This window comes from Pholis gunnellus, assembly GCF_910591455.1.
Source record: "Pholis gunnellus genome assembly, chromosome: 19".
In the NCBI taxonomy this organism is placed as follows: Eukaryota; Metazoa; Chordata; class Actinopteri; order Perciformes; family Pholidae; genus Pholis; species Pholis gunnellus.
This window is the reverse complement of record NC_136546.1, coordinates 10,455,238-10,479,656: the sequence shown is the minus strand read 5'-3', so window position 1 is coordinate 10,479,656 and position 24,419 is coordinate 10,455,238. Positions and strand designations below refer to the sequence as shown.

The 24,419-nt window shown below is 40.1% G+C and overlaps 1 protein-coding gene across 1 annotated transcript in view; it reads left to right on the top strand.

Annotated features, from left to right (window-relative positions):
• The window catches only part of kcnk3a (potassium channel, subfamily K, member 3a), a gene marked incomplete at both ends in the record, with an annotated part of 30,906 nt that extends 11,599 nt beyond the window's left edge, over positions 1 to 19,307 (top strand). The window contains one exon of the mRNA XM_079179810.1: positions 18,400 to 19,307. Coding sequence (XP_079035936.1) covers positions 18,400 to 19,307 — 908 coding nt within the window. The remainder of the gene's footprint in view (positions 1 to 18,399) is intronic.
• Between the last annotated feature and the right edge of the window lie 5,112 nt (positions 19,308 to 24,419).

Genomic DNA, 24,419 nt, shown 5'->3' with positions numbered 1-24,419 from the left:
CCAGGACTTAAATACAAACTAATCTAACGAGGGTATGACGTGCAGGTGGAGAGATTTGCGGGGAAGCCCAGGTGAGGGGAATGAGGTTATCAAGGAGAAACACACTGGGAACAGAGCAGGACTAAGCAGGCTGATTCAGAGGAGGTGTTTATGGAGTAAAAGGCAGTGAAGAAACACAGCATACAGAAAATCAAGGAAGGGAATTGCGCTACTATAATGGATATAGTTGGGTCAGGTGGGTGTGGGTCTTAAAAAAACCCTGACCTGAGCATCACAGGGAGTGTGAACATATCAGAATTCCCATATTTGAATATGTTTGGTTCAATGAATAGCCTAATTGTTTTGTATGAATTATAACTGCAGGCGCAGCCCCTTGCGACGGCTTGACGGCTCTTTCTTTTAATTAATTGATATGCTGCAAATAGCTTCTTATGTTTATTTACAATTCATTTAGGCTACCAGGTAGAGGGCACTCTGTTGTGGCCATTTAATGTACAGATTTGCTTTTCCCCCCTAACATCTACCAATCGATTGGCTGAAGTAGGTAAAACTTTAGTCGACCAAGATTTTCTTTGGTTGACTACAGCCCTACTATGTAAATGTCCCGACAGTAGTCTTACTGTCAGACATAGTAACATTTTCGTGTGACATGAATGATGTCAGAATATTATTTGTTGTTTTCTACTGTTAAGTTGACCTTGTTTGAGGCTCTGATTGTCTATTTTCAGTCAAATCTGGCAACACTGCCTACAGGTCACTGATCAAACTCACACTTACAGTATGACTCTCAACAATAAGTCTTCCTAGAGATTTAGTCGCTCAGATATTGAATGTTTTTGTTCTCCACACTGCTTCAGTTCATTGGCTATGAAAGCATTAATCAAAAAAATCCATGCAAACCATTTCATATGAACTGACTGAAAGGACATTGCGTTGTGTTTATGCACAAATGTGGGAGAAGGCACCGACAAAAGCATCTAGACGTCAATGATGCTTAGGAGACACAATGTTATGGCCCTCACTGAGCCGCAAATTGTCTGTTTATTTCCTCGAGAACTGTCTGAACGCGGATGGGAACACGAAGCTCATTATATGTACATTGGTGTGCGTGTGGTGTGTATCTGTGTGTCCTTGTATGTTTTACTGCGTTACAGTAGTGATCTATTTATATTCTCCCAGCACACCAACACACACAAACAGCTCAGTGCAAGCCAAGTGTCCGAGAACCAATATCTGAAAAATGGTCAACTGACAAATAACACACAAATGATAGCCTGCTGATTAAAGTTGCAAATTCAATCATAAAACCAGTTAAAGCTGCATTGCAGGGGGAACAAAAAAAACAAAAAACTAGCCTCTGCTGCTATAAAAAGACAAAACACAGCTAGTCACACAACCACACCAAAGAAACTCTCCCTGAGGAACTCACAATGTCATGAAACACAGCTCTCGCACACATTTCTCCCAGACAGAAGGGGGTTTATACCAGCGTTGATTATGTGCCCAAAGCACTGAGCTGTCTCCCTCCCCAGCACACAGAGATGGTGGAGGAGCCTCTGTGGCATTTTCTGCCTCACTGAGCCAAATGAAAAATCTTTCCACATCAAGCATGTAGGTTCCTCAGCAGCGTGGAAATCTTCTAAACACGGAGGTGAGAGGCGAGGAGCTAATACTGTATGTTTATGGTTCACACACAAAACAGAGCGCTTTCATTGCTGTCCTTATCATAACAACCTGAAGTGATTTTCTCACAACTCACTGGCTCCTGACGGCTACAACCTTCTCCTTGTGTTGAATGCTTTGGTAACCCGGGTGTTGTATTAGCTTTACGCTACTCCAACTGGCTCGGAGCAGTGGAACGATTCGGTCGGACAGTGCCAAGCCACAGTAGCTCGCCTGGCATATATATATATATATATATATATATATATATATATATATATATATATATATACTGTCTCCTAGGGGAATTTGTTTTCCAATTTGTTTCCAGCATCTGCTTAATCTCTCAACAAGCCAACCTGGATGAAGTGGACTGTCACACACTGGGGCCTAATGATAATAACAATAACAGTGATAGGTGAGTTGTGTTTACCCCCGAGGGCTGCTATCGGAGTGCGAGCTTATGAGTACACATTTAATATCCATACAAAAAAAACACAAGCACCCTATGATAACCTTGGGCTAAAACAACAGGCTGCTAACCTGTTTTCTGTGTAACAATCCTAATATCACAGCTGTCAGTGTTATGTGTCTGCTACTCATTCACATGCTGGTTGTGTGGTGGAAAACAGTGCCAGAGTATTTATTGTTCTTGGCAATTTGTTCCAGTGGGTACTGAAGAGCAATCTGATTGGTCAAAGATGCATTTCAAGCAACTGGGTTGACCAATAATGACACTGGCTGCCATGTTTTTTGTTTTTTTTAATATAGGAACCACAATAGAAAAAATCTTTCAGAAAGAATCAGCTCAGTATTCCCAGACATGTTGTGGATACTGGAAAATTCTGCACCTTACAATTTAAGCCTAATACCAACATGTGTTGGCAATGAAGGAAATAGTTATGACCCAGGAAGTCCAGTTTGAGTAACAGATCCATTCATTTGAAGGCTTATTTAATTTTTTATAAAATTAAATAAGACAATTGGTAAACAGTAGAAATGCAGCGTTAATGTTAGAGTAGCAAGTAAACAGGGTTTGAACTTCTTTCTCAGCTCACATTTTGTATTTGTTTCACTACTTTCACGACTAAATTTTATACAAACCAGTGAAACAATGTTAAGAAAGAAAATGTGTGCTGCTATTCTCATATTTAAACTATTACCACACCTCCCCTGTCTCTATGAAGGCTGTCTCTTCCCCCACGCTTTTGAGTGTGGCCAATTATAACAGCAATAACAATGTTTGCCTTCTGCCATGGTTGGATAAGACGTTGTATAATCAAGACTCAACCCGAAGGGTGTGGAGTTGAATTCAAGTTTTATGCAGAAGGCTAAAGTTGTATCACGGTCCAGAAACGTTGCTATTTTATTAATTATAACCATAATCTTTTCCTTGACTTTAACCAAGTGTTTTACTCACCTTAAACTTGCCTTATTGATAGTTTATTTCAACCCTGTCTCCAACAAAAGTACGTTCTTGTACAACTAAATTAATATTCTTAATTACACTTTATGTGTATTTCCTCTTGGATAACGGCCGCAGTTTAAAACATGTGGTTAATGTTGTAAATTGAAACAAAACAGAACAAAACAGAAACATAAAAAATTGCTTGGTTAGGTTCAGTCAAAAAATCGTGGTTTGACTTAAAAGAAGTTTTTTTGTTCTATAACTTTAATTACAGACATAAATTAACGAAAGTCAAACCTTTGGTTTCTCACAGGACACAAGCAGCGGTCTCCTGGGTGACAGTCTTTGTTTCACTCATCCGTCCATCTTGACCTCCTACATAAACGCACCTCTGCCGACAACAATTAGAAATGTATTTGTGATACGGGAATAAGTTTCCCTCGAAACGTAATTTACAATGCAGTTTCATTGTATGGAAACATAATTTAACCAGGCTGTTTACATACCATAACCAAGATGTTCCCTAACCCTAAGCATGCCATAGTTGCCATATCCAGATACTGAAAATGTAAAAACACTGACATCTAAACATACATGAAACATTGTTATCTCTGCCCAACGTTGGTTCACTATGTCTGTTCCTGTAAGCTGCATAGTACTTAATTGACTAAGACGAGGGCTTTTTACTGTGAAAACTGTTAAAGGGACACTCAATATTTTTTCCTTTATCCAATTTTGGCCATATTCAATTGATAAAGCCTCTGAATAATCCTATGTATTTGTTTTTACTACACTAATGAGGCAGCACTTCTCACTTTATAGTAATCCAAATACAAAGCAGGGAGCTTTTGAACTCCTTCTTTGGTGTTTGAACAAAAAGACATCTACACTAGCTTGCCAGTAATCCTACCGGCTATCATTGCAGCATTAAAGAGTAATGATATTCCTGGTCTTTGGTTACTGTACTCTGTGTAACCCTTCAGTAAGAAAACAAAACAGTAAATGTACTCTAGTTTTAGAATGAAAAGATGCCGATGTATGAAATGTAACCCACTGTACACACTGGATGTCCCCGCACACACTCGTATTTTTGCCTCAGAGAAACAGAAAACGGCAAATAATAACTGCGGTGTGCCACAAGATGAATTTCAACACTATCCTTTGTTGAATTCATATTAGACACATTATTACTGTGTCATGATCTAATAAATCAGTGGGACAGTCTGGCTGTTTGGGCTCCTAATGAATATCAGGCTGGGACATTGAGCGAAGTGACATTTGCGTGTCCTTATTATAGTGGTTTTATCCTCCAGACTGTCTGAGTTTGCCACTTAAGAAATACCACCAAATAACTCAAAGTTAAGACACCTTTGGAAAAAAAAAAGCCAATTACAAACATTTTTCTGACGCTTCAGTGTGCACACGATTCATGACAAAAGATTTTACTTGACCTGCTTGGTATTTAAATGAATTAAAATAACAATGGCACTGATGTAATAAACCTTATCTGTCCACTTCTCCAAGTAGGTTAAAACAAATGCTAGGGGTGGATTTGCAGATACTGTGTGACCCGGTCTGGTAAGGTGAACCTGCAGATGGAGCGGAGGTGGAGCAGACGCTCCCCGTCTGTCTGCTCCTGCCATATGGGCAGCCTGAGGCACTGGTTACCTCACCAAGGTGACAAGAAGACCCGACAGTTATAAAACTGGACGGTCATTCACACTGAGTTTGGACAAAGTTATACAACTCTACGTGGTTCAATTTGAAGTTTGTCCGCAGCAAATGCTAGCATGTATAATAATGCGGTGAGAAGAAACAGCACTCAGGGCTTTAAGGTCATGTCAACAAGGATGAACAGTCACTCTCTGCTTGTAATGGAGATTAAAACTTTGACCTTACAAATACACAACATTGTATGTAAGCTACTGGCATCGTCTTTACCTCTTACCATTGTAACACTTTACTTAAAGGTGCAATGTGGAATTTCTGCCCACCTGCTCCAAACAAATAGGGGGCAGCATTTCCTCCCAATGTTGGATCCACACAATCTAAATTCAGTACTCTGATACAAAAAAAGATAGCCAACCACTAACTAACAGCAGGTCAAGAATACGCAAAATTCGACCAATGCACGGAAACTATGAATAAAATAAGTGCTTTATAATCTTAACATGTGACGTTAGCAAATAGTTTACGTTAGCCATTTGTGTGTTTATGCCACTAATATGGAGCTGCACAGTGTAAGAACGCTTTGATATTTTGTTTAAACTACTTCAATAGGAAGAGAGTGGGTTGCTCCAGAGACAGACCTCCAGTTAGTAGCTGCGACTGGAAGTCAGCAACTACAAACCCCAGCGCCGGGAGTCACAGCGGTTTGGTGTCGCTGGCTCTAAACTGTGTAACTGCAGAAACAGTTGAGGAGTTGGGGCGTCCAGGTCCGTGATCAGATCCCCAGTGCTAGCGTTTGCACCGGCTGGATTAGAGCTAATTGCAAACCGCTAACTGAAGGAGGCTGACACCAAGATAAGAGTGGTTTCTGCCACTTTGGCTTTATTCCAATAAACTAACCATCAAAACGTACACAGAGCCTGTACCTTAAACGTGGTTGACAAGCCCTCTGGGTATCTCTACTTCTTGGTCCTCTCATGTTGGACTGAGGACAGACTGGACGTTACAAAGACTCACTATCGTCTCTCAAGGTAAGTTGCAAGAGAGTTCTGTTACAACAGAACGGACCGCAGCTAGTCAGCATGCTCTTTCAGTAGCTTTACAACACATTACATAGAGATGACATAATGTCAACACTGCAACCTCTTCACATTCTATTGATAACGTTAGCCCTTTTTTAATGTTTAAAACTAAAATTCTGGCCAGATCTTACACATTGCATCTTTTAAAGAGTGCATGCAAGTTTAAGAAAATTTAATAAATATGTTGCACTTGAAAAATAAATTTGGTATTAAGTCCATGCTGTGAAATACAGCAGAGGCTCTCTTGCATTAGGTCAACTAGCGTTCATTGTTTGATATTTTATCAGTTTTGCAGCAGAACAATGAAATAATCTGAAAATAAACAACAGACAACGTTACGTCAGCAGTGCAGTTATGGGGTTCATATAACACCTTTATAGGATCCATTACTTAATTTGATTGCATTTGGTCATTAAGCCAGGTGCCAGCATTAGCCTCAGGCATGACGTGACATATGATATCTTTACAATGTGGCAACGAGCCCAGTCAGGCCGCTCAGCCTGGACATTGATGGGCACACATGTCACCAGTAAAAAGCCATTGTCAAAGGACCACACACACTCTTTGTGAGAGTGCTGATGTGTGCACCGTGTGTGCAAAGCACACAGAATTTCCTCATATGGGTTTGTGCATGTGTGTGTACCTTCAGTGAGAGTTATTATCAGCCTCCTTTTCTGTTAATTACAATTTATGTAAAGCCATTGGACTCGACTCGACTAATATTGAAGTCAAAACAAAAAGAAAAAATTAAAATGAATTATTTCAGTCAAACCAGGAATGTGTGGAGAGTTAAAGCGTTTCCTACTAGCTCCCTACCCACATGTAATTGGCTTCAATAAATATTATTTGTCTTATATTTCATGGTCACGGTTTCTTAAATTTAGGAGGTCAGCTAGAAGTTGGAACAAAATATCGTTTGTAAAAATAAAACTATCTACCATATTGCACTATAAAAACATCTTAAATGAAATAGTTTGTATTGTAACATGAGACCTGAAATAGAGCTTAGCTAATTAGCCAAGTTTTTAACAGTAGGCTACAGCTAGCCAGGCTCTGCCCAAAGGTAAATATAAAAAATCCACCTACCAGCACCTCTGAGTTCATTCAATAATGGTATCATGCTTCTCAATTAACTGTCTAGAAGAAATGTACCAAAATGTCTCAATATTCTTTTAAAGTAGCCACTCATGGGTCATAAATATGTCCTTTTTTATTGTAAATACATCACAGAAGTGAGCATTTCTTTGATAAGGATATCTTAAATGGGGTAATTTATTGTGAAGGACATAGGCCTATGTGCTGAGTGGGATATAATAGAGGCAGAGCACAAAGTGTCACTCTGAAAACCACGCCCACTGGAGGGAAAACAACCCACACCACAACCAACGGCTGAAACGCTAACAACATGCCTGTAGCTAAAAACATCAGATTTCAGAATGTCTACCAAGGATGCGGTTAATAACTGAATTGATAGATCAGACAGGTTAGCTATTAGCAAGCTACTGTAGTTAGCTAAATGTATGGCACTTGCAAGTTGCTCGTATAATACTGCATAGCTTTCTGATTTACCCTTTTCTGTTTTTTTCTAACAGACGAAAGAGACAAGAAGGCACCTTCATGCAATCCAAAGTTAATGGAAAGCGCTGAATTGTTCTCCCCTCCGGTGTGGGCGCTCTGACTCTAGTTGTAAAATAATAAAAAAAAGAAGTCGGTTCTCTTTGGTGGACAAAGCACGTCATGTAAACACTGTTTTCTAATTCTCCTCAAACATTGGCATTGCATTCTCTCTAATGGCTCTAGTCTAAAAGAACAACATACGAATGACAAGGATACCCTGCGATATGTACAGGATGTAATTTCTGTTTGCATTTTTCAATTAAAATGCTTTGTGTTACTAGACACTGGTGTTTATCATTGTGCCTACGTGTGTTCCTCTAATTTAATCCAGAGTTTTTTCCATACTGTCTTCCTTTTGCTGTGTAAACTGATCTGTGTGTGTTATGTGGTGCCTCCCCTTTAGCCAACACATGTCAGTTTAGGACAGCATCTGTTCCCTGAGAGCAGCTGAACGAGCTAAACTGGGGCCAGAGCGTGTACGCATATCAGAGGAATCAGGTGTCAGAGCCAGGTGACTGTGCTGCAGAGGCTGTGAAGAAAGAGCAAATTTTAGACTGATGGGACAGAGAAATATATAAAGAAAGGAGGGTGGGAAGTCTGGAAGGAATATAAATGTGGCTGAGGGAAAAGAAGCAGCAGACATAGCAAGACAAGCAGCATCTATTTTTAAAAAGAGCATTCAACTGAATAAAACATGATGGCGCTGCAGTCTAAATTAACAGAAATCACAAGGCAGGCGTGAAATAACCATGTCAAACAGCAGGCTTGTCACATATGCTTTGTTTTTTAATGACACCAAGCTGAATGATTTCCACATCTATTTCCACATGTGATTTCTCACACCCTGCAGTGTGTCAGGAATAACTACCATCACATTTTGTTTATGCTCTACAGTATCAGCTCTCTTCACCGTCTCGTGTGTGCAAAGACAAAACGCTTGTTTGGAGTGCAGAATGCTCAGAGGCAGTTAATAATGTGTGAACCACACTTGGCTCAGTTCCTAGCCTTCATGTAAGTGCGTCTCTGCTCTTTTTATAATCCACTGAAAATTATCGTCATCATCCTCACCATCATCATCAGCAGTGACATCTGTGACTAATTATGCCCACTGTAGTCTGGGCAAGGGCTTCCCAAACGTCTCTGTCTGACGTACTCCGACAGCCCTGTCAGATTAACTCCTTCATCAACATGCATGTCCCGAATTTGTTCGTGGTGATTGATTTTAAACTGAATGATTATTTTCAATCGATTACACAGAACTCTCAATATTTAGTTCATTTTGGTCAAGTTTGCAGTTGTAGGACAGTGAAAGAACCAGGATGTATCCAGTACTTTTAGCTAAATTTGGCAATATAAAACATTTATCCATTTGATATTTCAACACTTTATCCATTACTGTTAGCTAACCATAGAGCAGGGTATGATTTAGGGTGTGGCTACCTTGTGATTGACAGGTCGGTACCACGACTGTCTGGGAGTTGTCTCTGTTTTCGTCTGACAACTTTTGTGTTTTTAGTTCATAAAAGTTAATTGTAACATTAAGGTCGCCTAAAAATGTCTCTACAATCTCGTATCACTTTTGGTGATAAAACTAAGATGGTGACGACCAAAACGTCGAAGTTAAGGGTTAAAAAGGTTAATCTAAAAGGCAATGGGTTTGTCTATGACCAAGTCCAGTTTTTATATACGGTCTATGGTCCATCCCAACCACCTCCAAACACAGACGTTGTCCTTATAATACATCACCTAACTTACTTAGCAGCAGACCTGTACGTCCTGTCTCACAACTATGTGGGTTATATGACTAATCAAATTAAAGTGCATTACTTAAGTACGAACAGTGAACGAGAACAAACTGATCTATGCCAATGGTTTATCTATTACTATTACTATCTATAATATGTATTTGAATCATCTACCCATAACTTTTAGCTGTCTATTTAAACCATTTAATGAATATTAACTATTTCAATATCTCTGCTCTCTTGCGAACTCACATTTGAATTGCAGCGGTGTTAAGCTACATTATTGTGGATCTATTAGGAATAGTAATTTTATTCTCCATTTGTTGGAGAAGTGGAGCTATTCCACAATCTTTCCACGTACCCTCTAGGGTACAAGTATCTCTGGATGGGAATCACTGTCCAGGCTCATTATGGAGTCAGTAGACAGACAATAGGGCACATTGCCTCAGCAATCATGTCGTTATTCTGTGTATTTCTACTCGTTTTGACTTCACATTGTGAAGGACGGTATATTTTGCCCTCTTGACAGCTGTTTACAACATGGGTTTTAGCATCTATTCCAAAAAGAAACTATTTCATATTCTAGTATTGCATTGCACAACATGTTCTCGCTTTCTCTCGCTCTCTTTTTCTCTACTTGCCCACACAGGCACACTTTTCAAGCAGATAGCCCAAATGGAGCACTTGAAACTGATACGTCTGTTATTTGAGTTGCCCTCCTAAAAGCCTGGAAAGAAATTGGAGTTCCTACATTAGCAATGACTACAAATTAAAGACTTCCTACCATCCAAATTACATTTTAAAGCTTTAAATGTGCCTTCTATAATGGATCTTTTTTTATGGACAGTGTAGAGCATAAGTTATGTATTCAAAAACTGTTTCCCTTTATTTCCTTTTATATTTCATCCTCCTTTCCTCTCCTACCCTTACCTCCTCCTCCTCCTCCTCCTCCCTCTGCTCCCCCGTTGTGTATAGTATCTGTGTATGTGAACCCCATTTTAGTCCAGCTGTGTTGTGAGTTTTAAAACAAGTCCATATCAACTGTGTATCAGGTACATAAATCATGTGATTATTTAATTAGTTAACTCCCACAAGGATCTCACACTCTGCATGGAATGCCTTGCTTACTGACCTCATGGAAAACTGTAGCCTGCCAAGGTTTCCTTTCATATCCCCTAAAAAGGAACCTTAGGAGTACTGTTGGAAATAAACCATAATAGGGATTTTCTTTTTTTTTTTTACAGTGAATGCAAAACATAAGACTAAGATGGTCTGACACACACTGATTGTTGCTTTTGATTTTCAGATAACGTGTGAATACATGTGAGTGAATTGCGTGTGATGATTGGAGGGGTTTTATTACAACACTGGTACATTCGGGAACAGAGTTACAGCTCTCTGACGTCTGGTCGCTTTGGTCTTCAGGCTTGCGATGCTTTAATGTTTGGGCCTCAGCTGTGAGCTGGACGAGAGCACATGCTCCCAGGCCCGATTTGGAGCCCACACAGGGGTAACCGAGTTAAAGTGAACCCAGACAGACGCTTATCCCGTATCCCCCGCTTTCTCTCGCTCTCTTGTACTGGCTGGACAGGTTCATCGTTCACTGTCGGGGCTTATAATGAAAGTTTGATTAGAGAGATTATTCTTACTATTTTACAGTCTGCCGACAGCAACAACAGAGTGGTGTCATGTTGACACAGCTGACATCATTGCAATTCCATAAGTATACCCCTGCAAATATTCTGATCCAAGTTAAAAAGTATAGTGTACAAATGACTGATGTCTGAAGTCATTTAAAGGTACAGCCATTGATTTATTTATCTTAATTGTGTACATGATGAATGAACTGCATTTATATAGCCTCTTGCCTTATTCACCCATTCACACACACACACACACACACACTCACAAACTGACAACAGTGAGCTACCCTAACTTTAGCCAATTAGTTCTAGTTGTATAAACCTAACCAAACATAAAATAGCAGATCAGAAACAGGTCATATGAATGATATGCAGTGGTTTTGGGGGCTGACAACCAGTTTTGTCATTTATGTTAGATATGAAAGTCTGGTGCATTGAGGCCTAATGTTAAAAAATATGTCTGTTTTTATTGTTGCAGGACAAATAAACTTGATTAACTGATGGCCCTTATATATAGGCTGCCATATCTTACTATTCAGTTTTGTACCTTTGCTGCCTGACTGAATAATACAGCTTTAAAATTTAAAAAAATAGTCGAAAAGGCTTCTTTTATAATCCATTGAAAACAAATGAAGCAACTAGGGCTTTTTTTCTAGATTAATAATTTCACTCATTGACTTTAAATATGAATAATGTTTCCCCAATAAAGCATATCCCTGGAGTTCTCACAGACATTACACAGACGCTGTCAGCAAAACCTTGTGGGTCAAAAGCCGGACGGAGTAATGGACAGAGGCGGGAGGACCGGAGTTTGTGTTTGAGTGCCTGAATAAACAATCACGGGGTCGTCTGGAGTTTGAGGTGTCTGTGAGTGAGAATTGATGGAGGTGAGGGGGTTCACATTCTAGATAGAGATGGGACATCATTTCGTGGGAAATACAGGATCACAGTCGACTTTGATGAAACATCTTTTGGTGTTTTTTGTGGAAATCCCTAATGCTAACAAGTGGACAAGAGTTACAGTGTGTCGGGTCGTGTAATGATGTCTTTGGCCAGACGCAGCTGGAGATGAAACGGAGCTGCGGAAACAGCATGCTGGGAAGCAAAGTGGGCCTGTGCCAAACGGATGACATGATGGGTGTTTATTTGCACGGTTGTACAGAACATTCCTCAATCTGCGCAGCATTTTAGGGATGGCGTAAACGCAGATAAAATGACGTCATGCCAGGATTGCTGCTCGGGCCACCTGTACTGTGAAGAGCTAGACTGGCCATATACGGCTGAATATTTAGATTCTGCGTAACACCTCTGAGCACACTTCAGCAATGCAGAACAAATTTGTTTACTGACAGTCGTGTCCTTTTTAGTAGAGCTGTAAATTAACTACTGCAGTTACTCAGCTTCAATAGGAGTTTTTAGCTAACTGCTGACATGGGAACTTTCAAAAGTTTGTGCTTGTATTTCAAATATCAGTTGTTTTTGACATTGAAATGTAGGGTTTTAGTTTGAATTACTCCCATGAATCTCTGTAAACAGTGTCTTTACAGTATATACCTTCCATAATCAACATGAGAGTCGATCAAAATCTTGAAACGATCATCAGTCACCTTCGGTTATCACCATATACTCACAGCAGTAAGCTTTACAAGCAGCAGCAGATGCTTTGTGTGAACCAAAAGCACAGCAAACTATTTCATCACAATTTGTTATATGCTAGATCATAAGATCTTGTTATTCTGCACTGTCTGACCGCATCATATACGTGTTTATCAGCTTATTCAGCTCTTCACAGAAGCTTCATGATGTTCATTCAATGACATATTTCAGACTCAAGACATGCTGCGCCGTTCAAAACATTGCTCATCATGTATACACATTTCCCCATAATTCACATATATTACAAAGATTTAGACCAAACCTCATCACTTTTATGGATGACAGTGAAGACTTTGTGAGTTTATCCGAAAGTAATTAACAACATGAGATGGTATCCGATCGTTACAAAAAGACAACAGTATCCAGTCGGCTACTGTTTTCACCTTCACCTCTGAGTCTGCAGTGAAACCCTGCACCACACACTCAACACGCACGCACACACACACACACACACTGATAAGTGTGTTATACAGCGTGACACTGTTTGGTCTCCAGGGTGCAGAGATGTCTGAGGACATTATCAGTCACCACTGAACCCCAGAGAACTGCGCTGCCACCAGCATGTCTGTTGCTGAGTCCACATCCTGAAGTCTCCTCTCCAGAGACTCTGTGGAGACTTTTTGTTCGAGGTATATAACATGCAATGTTTCATAATTTGATTTGTAATCCCGATTTGTAAGCCCTCTGGTGTGCACATATTTATATTTCATGTTATATTTGTACCATCTGAAAACACATATTTCACCTTTGTTGTTTTTGTTTGTATGCTGATGTTTCTTATTATTCTGATAAATTAGCTCGGATAAATGTGCCGCCTCTTTGAGATTCCTGCCCCATTAGCTGAGGTGATGTGCTTGATGAATAGGTTGTGCTCCTCATCTTGTTGGCGAGAACAGATTGTTCCTGGTAATCAATGAAAATGTAATTGAGTGACAGAGAGCTGGAGACCTGACAGACCCATTATGCCATTCTTTGATGTATTTTCAAAGCCTGCCTCATTAATCAGTATAATGAAGACTGTGGATGCAGTGGGTGATGCTGTGTTTTAGAGGTAGATACCACGAGGAAGCAACTATACACACTGAGCCGTCATCTTTGCAGGTAAACTAGGAATCACAGCACCAAAAGGTGAAACAACAGCCGGCATCTATGATATTATTTGCATTGCTACAGATGAGCAGTGTTGTAAGATAACATGTATTTAGTAAATCTGAATGAAGGTGAATGTGGCACATCATTGAATAAAGAAGTGTGTCCATCTGCTGAGATGAATGAGAGGATTCAACATTGTGAAATTAGAGGGGAAAAGATATATTAAAGACTTTGAACAATAAATCTTCAAATTTCATTGGCAAAGATATTGCATGGGGATATTTCTGCTCTCTGTGAAATTATTTGTTTTGAAGCCTTTAGTATAGTCTGTTGCTAGAGGCTTTAAAGTAAAAGATTGGCTGTAAATTATGATTTTGTAATGAGAGGCAGCAGAGAGGAGGGAATTAGAGTTCAGAGTATGGTGCACCTGTGTTCTGCTGACATGCCCAAGCCTCGTCTGCTTGTCAGTTTTGCCTAATAGGTCTTTCAAAAGCTCTTATCGCTTTTCAATGTTGTGCAATTTTCATATTTCCTTTCACATGATAATTACAGAAATTAGGTTATGAGACAATCAGCCTCGGGTTGCGGCAAAGTCTTTGATTTTCCTTTTGTATGTTGCAACAATTCTTACACAAATTGAGAAACGGAGCTAAATTTAGAGGGAATTACTGTTTCCATAGGAAAAACCTGATAGCCTATAATTTCCCAGATGTCTCCTCTGTGGGTTTTTTCCCCGTCTCTCCACTAAATATGTGCAAATAGTTGCAGCCAATGTATTGAGTGTTAATGCTTTAGCTTCAGCCGGTGCAAGAGTCTGGGGTTCTCCAGATTCAATCAAACCTCTTTGTTAGGTCCATTGTTTTTTTCACCTTTCAGAGCAGTTGTAGCTGCACTTTTCCTCTGCCAGTGATAATGACTGTAATCCGTGTAAACAGAGCGAGTGGCCCTGATGGCATTTCCCCGCGTGCCAGGACAAGCCGTGGAGACGTCCTGTCTCATGATAACTTTGTCACTGCTGCGGGGGAGGCAAGGGGAGGAGAGGGGAGGAGAGGGGAGGAAGAGCTTGTCACGCGGGCCTCTCCCCTCTCTCACACGGCGGCCGGAGCGCTGGGCTTGTCGCCTCCAGCTCCTGCGTCTGCTGTTGACGAGCACTGCTGTCACTCCAGTCGTCCCCGCATCTCGATAAGCTGCTGCCTGCTGCTGACAGCTACTGACAGGCCTGCAGCTCATCCTGTGTGCTCACCTGAACACAATGTCCTGCTCTTTCTGTAATTAATGAATGGTCAACAAGTGGATTTACCTTATTTACTTACACTTATAATATATTATACTTCTTAGAGATAGACTGCTAGAGTAACATTTTAAACGGGAAATAACACAATCTTCCTCTAACCATTTTAAAATACACTCAGGGGTTTTGCTTCTACAGTGTTTGATATGACCAGTAGGTAAAGGTAGCCATAATTAACCAATGTTATTGATATTGCTGTGCCACTGACAATCATAGGTCAGTCTTCTATCTGTAATTCTACAACTCTTCTGTCTGCCCAGTCGGCGAGAAAAAATGGCGACATTGTACGAATCTGCAAACCACAGCTATGTTGAGCGACACACATCGCATTAAGCAACTGTTATTGAAACTAACGTGGTATAATAGCAAGTATTACAAGCGAGTGGAGAGGTGGTGATGTCAGTCAAAACATAGGACCTTCACAGACGAGGCCGCTGTTCGTGTCCCATGTAAAACACTTGTTGCATAACATTACGTAAGAAAGTGCGCTTAGGATGGTTGTCATTTATTTACGCTGGTCACGTTGTTATGGTCGCCACGTTACTTTATAACGTTATTATTTAAACACAAACCATCATCTTTTTCAAACCTTTCCCAATTTGTTTTGTTGCCTAAACCTACACAATTGTTTCACAATGTTAACCGTGTGGCATTGGGCGTTTCAGCAAGCGTGATACGAGTCTGATATAATGTGTTATGAAACATATTTTTGATTCATAAACTTTGACTGTGGTTTGCAGACATGTACAACGCCAACATTTTGTTCTGGCAACTGGGTTGCTTATGTACTTGCTATGCTATGTTTAGGCATGTCAGATAACAAATATGTGTTTTTTTTCTCAGACCTTCATCAGGTAAACTTCATGTAGACAAACCAGAAAGTGATGAACAATGTGTTGGGTGTTTTTGAACTGTCTTATACAAAAGAAGCATGTTTGTATGTGATTTGTATTAAAAGATCTTAACCTACCTAAATATGCCCTGGCCTTGACCAAAATGCATCCTCACTGAATCTTCATCAACTATACTAATTTACACTAAACACACCAAAAATGTAATCTAAACAGTACTGTCATTTTGTATGGGATGTGATATGAAAAGGATTATTGTTCTGTTATGGATAAATGGGACTTCTATGATGGGCAAAACATGTAGTACTTCATACACTGGGGGTCAATTCTGTGTACCTGTTGGCTGCTTGTCAACACATTGGACAAGTTCCCTGATGAGAGGCAAATGACACAAATCAAGATGCTGAAAATTTGTTTTCATATCAAACAGTATTTCCATTGGATTCAGCCACGAGTTAAGTCAGAAATAAATACTTGTGCGAGGTTGAAGTAAATGCAATTTGGAATTATGATATTTTCTGAAGCAGTGCTTGAGGGGAGCAAGTAGAAGTAATAATGCAAATTTTCCTCAGAGGGTTGTGATTTTAATATATATTAATGATGGATCAATAGAACGCGTGGATATTTACAGACCTGTGCTGTAATGTTGGAGAGCAGACCTACCATATAGAATAATGCATTTCTGATTAGCAGTATCCACTGGAGTCACTTATAATACAGGCCAAAGGAACATCATTTATGTTGTTGTTGTTATGTTGTAAGAATTGAACAAATTATACAGCAGTGATTCACACCTAGGGGTACATGTACCTCTGGAGGAAATGCATCTGCAGTTGCAGCAGAGGGGTGATTGAAATATTGTGCAGTAGGTCAACTCATTTAAAAAAATGGGAATTTCAAATGATGGAAATTAGTAAGCAAGTGAGAAGAGACGTTGAAACGGTAAACTTGAAGTAATGGATGAATGTTATTTACAGTTAGGTCAAATTAATGCTACCAATAAGTATTTAGAAGAAAGCAATTACCCGTTGGGGTAATTATATGTAATGCATAAATGGTCCGCTCGCTAAAAGTAACAAATGAATGGATGCGGCTAAGACGGTTGACAGTTAGCAAATGATGAATGCTTGAAATAGATAAAAGTATTGAATAATAACTTGAAATTGTTAGCTAGATAATTGGTTAATGGTCAGTAAAAGTAATAAAAAATGGTTGAAGCGAATAGAAGTAACGGATAAATTGCTAAAAGTATTGACCAAACTTTTGATATAACTATCTTAATGGTTGATCCAAGCTAAAAGTACAGAAACCTTAATGGATAAATGGTTGAAATGTTCAGTTGTCTTTGGTCATCAGAGAATCAGTCTCCTTGGTAAAATGGTTTTAATAAATCTACTACTCATCAGTCATCGCTCTGTCATCAGAAAATGGGATGAGTGTCTTTGTGGGAATGAGATGAAAAATAGGCAACGCTTCTAAGAAGCAAAATGTCTTTTTGCGCCTGTCAGGTTTTTCCTTCCACAAGGAGATACATCAGTTGTAATGGCTCTCATGTTGGCAGCCCAACTGGGAAAGCTTTAAACAGATTTGGCACCAGACAGACAGATGGCTCAACCGCACGGATCAGTGTGACAATAAAACCAGAGCCCAAAGAATTAAATCAACCCCTGGAGTAATTACATTCAAACTATTGGTCAACCTTTTCCATTTGCTGATCCCATCGTTATCGGGGACATCATCTGTCGGCTCCTGTGTGCAACAGGTCCCCATGTGGGGAATATATCTCAGCCGGTAATGATGTTGCATGCAAGGGGTGCCGTATATAGGAGTGAGAGGATGACGTCATAAGACAAAAGGTTGAGGCTTAACCTGAAATGTACCGGAAGGAAGCACAAATCCATCCTGAAATTCATGAGCTCTACAGTTTGAGTGCATACAGAATCAATCGGAGTCAGTGTGAGTCAGTCAGCGTGAGTCATTCCTACTTTGAAATTGGCTGGTGGTGAGCAGTCGACAGTATTCTCCACCCGGCCATTTCAGTCACTGACAACACAATAGATCTATAGAGTAAATGGTTTATTAGTCAGTCACGGTTTAGTGGGAAATACATTGTTGAAAAGCTCCTTCAAACTTTGCCATGTTCTGCATTAAGCTGCTTAACTAACTCAGAATTTGTATATCATTTTTGGGGGCTGAAGACTCAGTGGAGCGCACACACACACCACGCTGCTGACTCATTCTATTCTGCCACAGGGCTGTTATAATCCAAAGATTCAAACAACTGCAGGACAAAGAGTGATTTTACTAAATAAACAAAATAAGGTCCAATATTTGCAATGTATCCTGTAGTGTCCTGTTTGTTTGATCCGGAAAAATGTAGAGGCCTAATTAGGTGCAAATGTACTCATTAGCTGAAGTCACTCTGCAGAGACCAATCGTCAATGAATTATTCAGGTCCTTTCTCCCATACAAGACATCAATACTTGGCCATTCCCGCCACGCTGCTGTTCATTCTCATCTTCAATTGCATCCTGCCTCTGTCAAATGAAGAGTCTTTGAATTTATGAGATGTGCTGCTCAAAGAATACAAATCGTTTGTATCTGTCTACTCCCCTGTCTGCTGCTCTGCAGATTTTATTAGTTCTGCCCTAGTAACCCTGCTCCTTTCTTCTTCTCTCCCCCAGGATATGGCCATGCAGCCCCCAGCACATATGGAGGGAAGGTGTTCTGCATGCTTTACGCCCTCCTGGGCATCCCTCTCACCTTGGTCATGTTCCAGAGCGTAGGTGAGCGTATCAACACCTTCGTCAGGTACCTGCTCCACCGCCTGAAGAAGTGGATTGGCATGAGGCACACTGAGGTCTCCATGGTCAACATGGTGATCTTCGGCTTCATATCCTGCACGACCACGCTGTGCGTGGGGGCACTGGCCTTCTCATACTTTGAGGACTGGACCTTCTTTCATGCTTACTACTACTGCTTCATCACGCTCACCACCATCGGCTTCGGGGACTATGTAGCGCTGCAGAGTAAGCACGCTCTGCAGAACAAGCCGGAGTACGTGGCCTTCAGCTTCATCTACATCCTGACGGGCCTGGCTGTGATCGGAGCCTTCCTCAACTTAGCAGTTCTGCGGTTCATGACCATGAACGCCGAGGACGAGAAGAGGGATGCCGAGCAGAGGGCTCTTCTCGCTCACAACGGTCAGGCAGGTGGACACATCCACTGTTCCGCAGACCAGGCCTCCTCCTCCTCCACGCCATCTGGGTGTGGCGGAGGAAATGGAGTTGGAGGTAGTGGAGGAGGGACGGCAAGCCGGGGTCTACGTAACGTTTACGCTGAAGTGCTCCACTTCCAATCTATGTGCTCCTGCCTTTGGTACAAGAGTAGAGAGAAGCTGCAATACTCCATACCCATGATCATCCCACGTGACCTCTCCAGCTCGGACACCTACATGGAGCAGGGGGAGGCTTTTTCCAACCCCCTGCACTCTAACGGCTGCGTGTGCAACTCGGGCATCAGCTCAGTTTCCACTGGTCTACACAGCATCAACAACTACAGAAGACTCAATAAACGCCGAAGCTCCATCTAAACCCGGAGGATTTCATGCTTTAAGGTCAAGTCCCACTAAGGGGCCCTTCTACTGTGGTAATAAATGAGCTGCAGACATCAGGAGGACTGAACTCCAGTCCTAAAGAGATGTTTGCTTCTTTCTGGCACTGAAGAGCCTAGTGCTGCAGCATCCAGACTCCATGTTTTGAACCTCCATTAGCTAACCACAAACCATTTAGGACTAACATCGTTACTGATGTCACTGAGAAATAATGCTTATGGTTGTTTAAGACGCATTCGTTACACAAACTCTGGAACTGTTGCTGTCAGAAGACAGAAAAACATGTGCAGCTCTCTCTGCGCCTCTGAATTCTAACATGAACTATCATGAGATTGAATTCAGTATTTTCTTTGTTCATAAGATATAATTTCATGGTCTGATGTGAAAAAGGACAAATTACACTGTGAGACATGTTTTTAAGAGGGATTGTGCATTATGTCCCGAAATGAAGAAATATTTTATTGAATAATCTTAAATACACTTTTTCCAAAAGGAGTCTTTGGTTGTAAGTAATATACTCACTGCAGTGAAATGAAATAATGTATATGTTTGGACACTTCACTAGTTCTGTAGGTGTTAGTGAGGAAAAGCATATTTTTTTAGTGAAAGATTTCAGAAATATTGTCAGTGTCTTCTCCTGTGTGTCTGTAACTGAAATTCAGGTTCAAACCAAACATTCTTGTCTGTTTCATCTTCTTTCCCTCCACGAGAAAACTCACATTGACGGCATTTAAATGACGGTTTTGATGGAGGGTGATCGAGCATGTTTGGCTTAAATGTCTTGCTGAAGGTTTGGACACTTGTAGCTGTCGTGGGAATCAAACCTGTGACAATGTCTCTAACCACTTAGGCCTCCCTGCCGACCCTTTCAGACCTCATCACTATGAATTGGTTTTTCATAGTTTCTTCCTGCACATCAAACTATTTAATGTACTTGTTGCTCGTCATATGTTTTCATATAGCACAACTATATTCTGATAGTTTATCTTAGAGCATGTAAGCTCACTTTGTGCAAAGTCGAGATATGTTATTCACTGCTGCACCTTAGAAGACAGTTGTATATGCTTTTGGGCATTCAGCGCACTATTTTATTTTTTTATTTAATGGAATCACATTATGTTTTGTTATGAGAATGATACGCCCTAATTCATTATTTCTTGTGTTATCAGTCTGCAATGTTTGACTCGATACTCTTGTGTTATTAATGATTGAGAATAAAAGCTAATCTCACTTGTAAAAGTTTGCACCTCATGCACTTAGGGGGTCTTTGCTCCAGCCCACCTAAACAAACTTGATTCAGCCAAATGAGGTCTTTATGCAGTGTTTCGTTTTGTCTTTTCTTGCATAATCATGATTATTATTTCTGTCTTTTTTTATGTAGTTTTACTTTACAATTTCTCAATATTTTAGTCATATCACATTCATTTCAGTCACATTTTCAGCTTTTCTTTGTCTACTGGAACAGTCTTATCAACATTGTTATTGTGGTTCATCCCTCATGAACTGAAAGAAGGACTGCAGTTGGCTCTTTGTGTGGCTATACATTTACCATGTGTTTTTTTTGTTCAGTCATAATAAAATATTATTTAAATTAAAACAACTGTTTATTCATTTGAGTGTCAACTGATCTAATAACTGTTATCTTGTCATTCTTTTTTTATTTTGCCCATTGTTATGTGATATCATCAGTGTTAACTCCTCATCAAGGCTTACTAAAGGTGTAATGAATATGGCTGTTAATCATTTACTTTGTTGAGAAATCTACTGCAATGAGTGTTCAAATAGAGTCAACTCCTACTGAAAACAACATAAAAATTCAGGGGACACCAGAATAATTCACTAGAATGACATTTGGCTAAATGCTTGTTGCACACGTAACAAGTGTTAGGATCACAGTTTTACCCGTCTTCCTGCTTCATCCTCAGTTTTTCAGTTCGGCAGCTTATCAACACTCAGTTCTGGGTTCTTCACCCTGCATCTCACCACATAGCAGCTTTTAGGCATTTTTCTGTGGTTTTCTAGCTGACTAAAGAGACAAGGAGGCACCTTCACCACAAAGTCAATGAAGAGCGCTGAATAGTTTTCCCCTCCGCTGTGGGTGGGACTCAGTTGTGCTCAGTTTCCAGAGCAGACAGTATTAAAGACAGCTGTTTACAGTGTAGCCTGTGTCATTCTATATACATTCAACATTCAATGCTGTACATATTGCAGGTGAACTGGGCCATCTCAGCCCTTTGTACCACCAGGGAATAAGTACTGGACAAACAGAGATGCTATCAACAACCATACAGAGCCAGCATTCATCTTTCAGAAAACATTGTTGGTCCTGTTTATGTCGAAGGAGTCATAATTTTGCTAATATTATTGTTTTTCACTGATCTTGTGCCTTGTTTTATTTTGCCGGACATGTTTCTGTTTCTGTTTCTACTTCCTGTTTTCACTCAAGATTGGTTTTGTGCTCAGGAAGTTGCTTTTTATTTTATAAAACATGTGGTGTATACTGAAACATAACATTTTAGGGAAATCCATCTTGTCAAATGAAGTACAGCACACACCTACCATGTGGCTATGGTCTGTTCGGACACAGTTGCAGCAAAACTTGCTCATCGCTGCTTTTATCATGACTAACTTTTCAGCGAGGCTTTGGTGCCACGTTACATAACCAAACCATGAACTCTTCCACTCCACTTACAAGGAGAAACGATCAGCTGAGATCTCGATGTCCTTACCTTTCATCCTTCACCAAGCGAGCCCTGACATAAGGCCTGACATGCTCTACAGCTCATCTTCATCTTCACATCATCTGTCGTTCTGATTTAATACGACACCAGCACACATATAAGAAGGCGTAACACACTTAACAATTAACAACAACATAGATGTTTGACATATACGGTAATCAATGACCTGAGATTAGGTTTGTTCATGTCTTGAAGGACCAACATTCTGGGATTATGTTTTGCAGGCTCTTATTTTGGATGATAGAGTTCATCAGGGAAACATTTCTGGCCCAATTCCATTTTCTTCATAGGCCTACAGTGTATTCTCCATCTCGCCAGCAATATTATGCATCAGGTTTTCAATTACCAGTATTATGCAGATGAACAGCAATTGTTTATCCCAGTTTCTTCAGTCAAATCTAATAAAATGTTGTTACATGTTTCGTTCTGCACAAATTCTTACCCAAAGCGTGAACCTACAGTATGACTAAAAAGACACTCCTGGATGCTCCAAACCTGAATCTGAGTGCGGTTTGGCAACATAATGTATTGAATAAAAAGACAATTATTTAATTGAAACAAGAAGTTTGAAGAATTAGAAGAAATCTTTTCAGATTGAGGAGCTTAGACTTTGGGGGATTTAAATGTCATGATACCACATCCAAATACTGTACATATCTTGCTAAAATAATGCCCCACCTTTTAAAGACCAGTCAGTGTTAACGTTCATTTTAAAATATCAGGAAGTTGCAAAGAAAGGTTATGTTATCATGTGGCGGCATTTTGCTGTATGGCATTTTTCTTTTATGGGGTGTCATAAGCAGGACTGTACCCAAGATTTTTGGAAATACTAAGGTTAAGAGTTCAAAGTCCTCCAGTGCAGCCATGTCTCCTTTTTGATAGCCACCAAATAACCATGATAATCATCATAACATTCTAGTGGACAAAAGAAACAGTTACAACATCTCTCAATGGGTATTTTTTGTGCACTTCAATGGAAGCTTCTCCTTTACCAAATTCTCCAAAACGATACTGAGAACATCATGATGCATGTTTTTGATGGTTTTGTTAATTCAATCTCTAATTGTTTCAGTGTTTCGGTCCTGCACTATTTATCCAAGTTTTGTAGCGCCATCCAAACATCCGAAGATGTCATTCTCAGTCTTCTTTAAAAGACACTGATGAGCTACGTCTGTAGAGCTGTGTAATATGAGCAAACTACAGAAAATGCATGAATCTATGAGTTTGAGGACACAAATGACATCTGACAGGCCGCAGTACCTCATGCTTGGTCAGCCAAGCATTACAAAATATACTGAAGACATTTTCTATCACAGTCCTGCTTATATACCATTTGATGGCATTAATATGAATTGCAAATACATATGTACATACTGCCTGTCTTCTTATATAGGGCATTTCAGATAAAAGTAAAGATTCTTAGAGGGGACATATAAGCTGAAAAAATCAATTAATTATAGTAAATAGAGCAGTCTCTGCAACAGAATGGCTGCTAAAAAGCCATTTCACTAAGAAACCAGCTTTGCCTTTATAGAGTAGAACAGTGAGTACTGAGCATGCTGTCAAGTCAAGGAATTGATTTTGAGGGAAGAAGCCACTCAAGTGTAATTTAACAAGAAGGTTAAAAGGTGGCTGACAGGAAAGAAAACACTACTCCTCAAAAAACATCTATGCCTGAAAATGTGTGAATTCTCTGTCATCATTCTTTCTTCAACATTTGCAAACACTCGGCCACCTCCTCCTTTTTTTCCTTCAAGCTTTTCCTATCACTCTTTTGTCTCCCGAGATTGGCAACTTGTGGAACACGCAGTCATTATTTCACAGAATAATCTCTGGATGAGTCCTTTTCAGAGTCAGCAGAGCATATTCACATGCAGGAATGAATGAAAGTGGAGAGGATGGCGGTGTTTGTTTAGTGGATGATGGGTTTCTAATCTTTCCAGAGCCTCGACCTCTGAATGTCCACTATTCAGTTCCTGACCCACCTCAATCCCATTGCATTGCATTAAGCCAAATCATTTTTCACAGGAAAATGAAAATACTGCCAGGACCTTTATCTCACGAGGGGATGCCATTAATGGCCTGCTCCACTCCCTGTTGTTAATCACGCAGAGAGGAAATGTCTTTCTCTGTGCAGAAAACCATCTCTCCCGAAGAAAGTAAGATGGTGGGCATTACCAACCGATATGTCAAAATGATGTTTAAACCATCGCTATTTGCTTTGTTGAGATTGACAGCAAAGAAACACTTTCTGTAAATCGCACACTAATTGTTGCCACACAAACATAAACACCACAGGCCCAGTCCCAATCTGTAAAATGGGAATTTTTTTCCTTCGTACATTTTATCA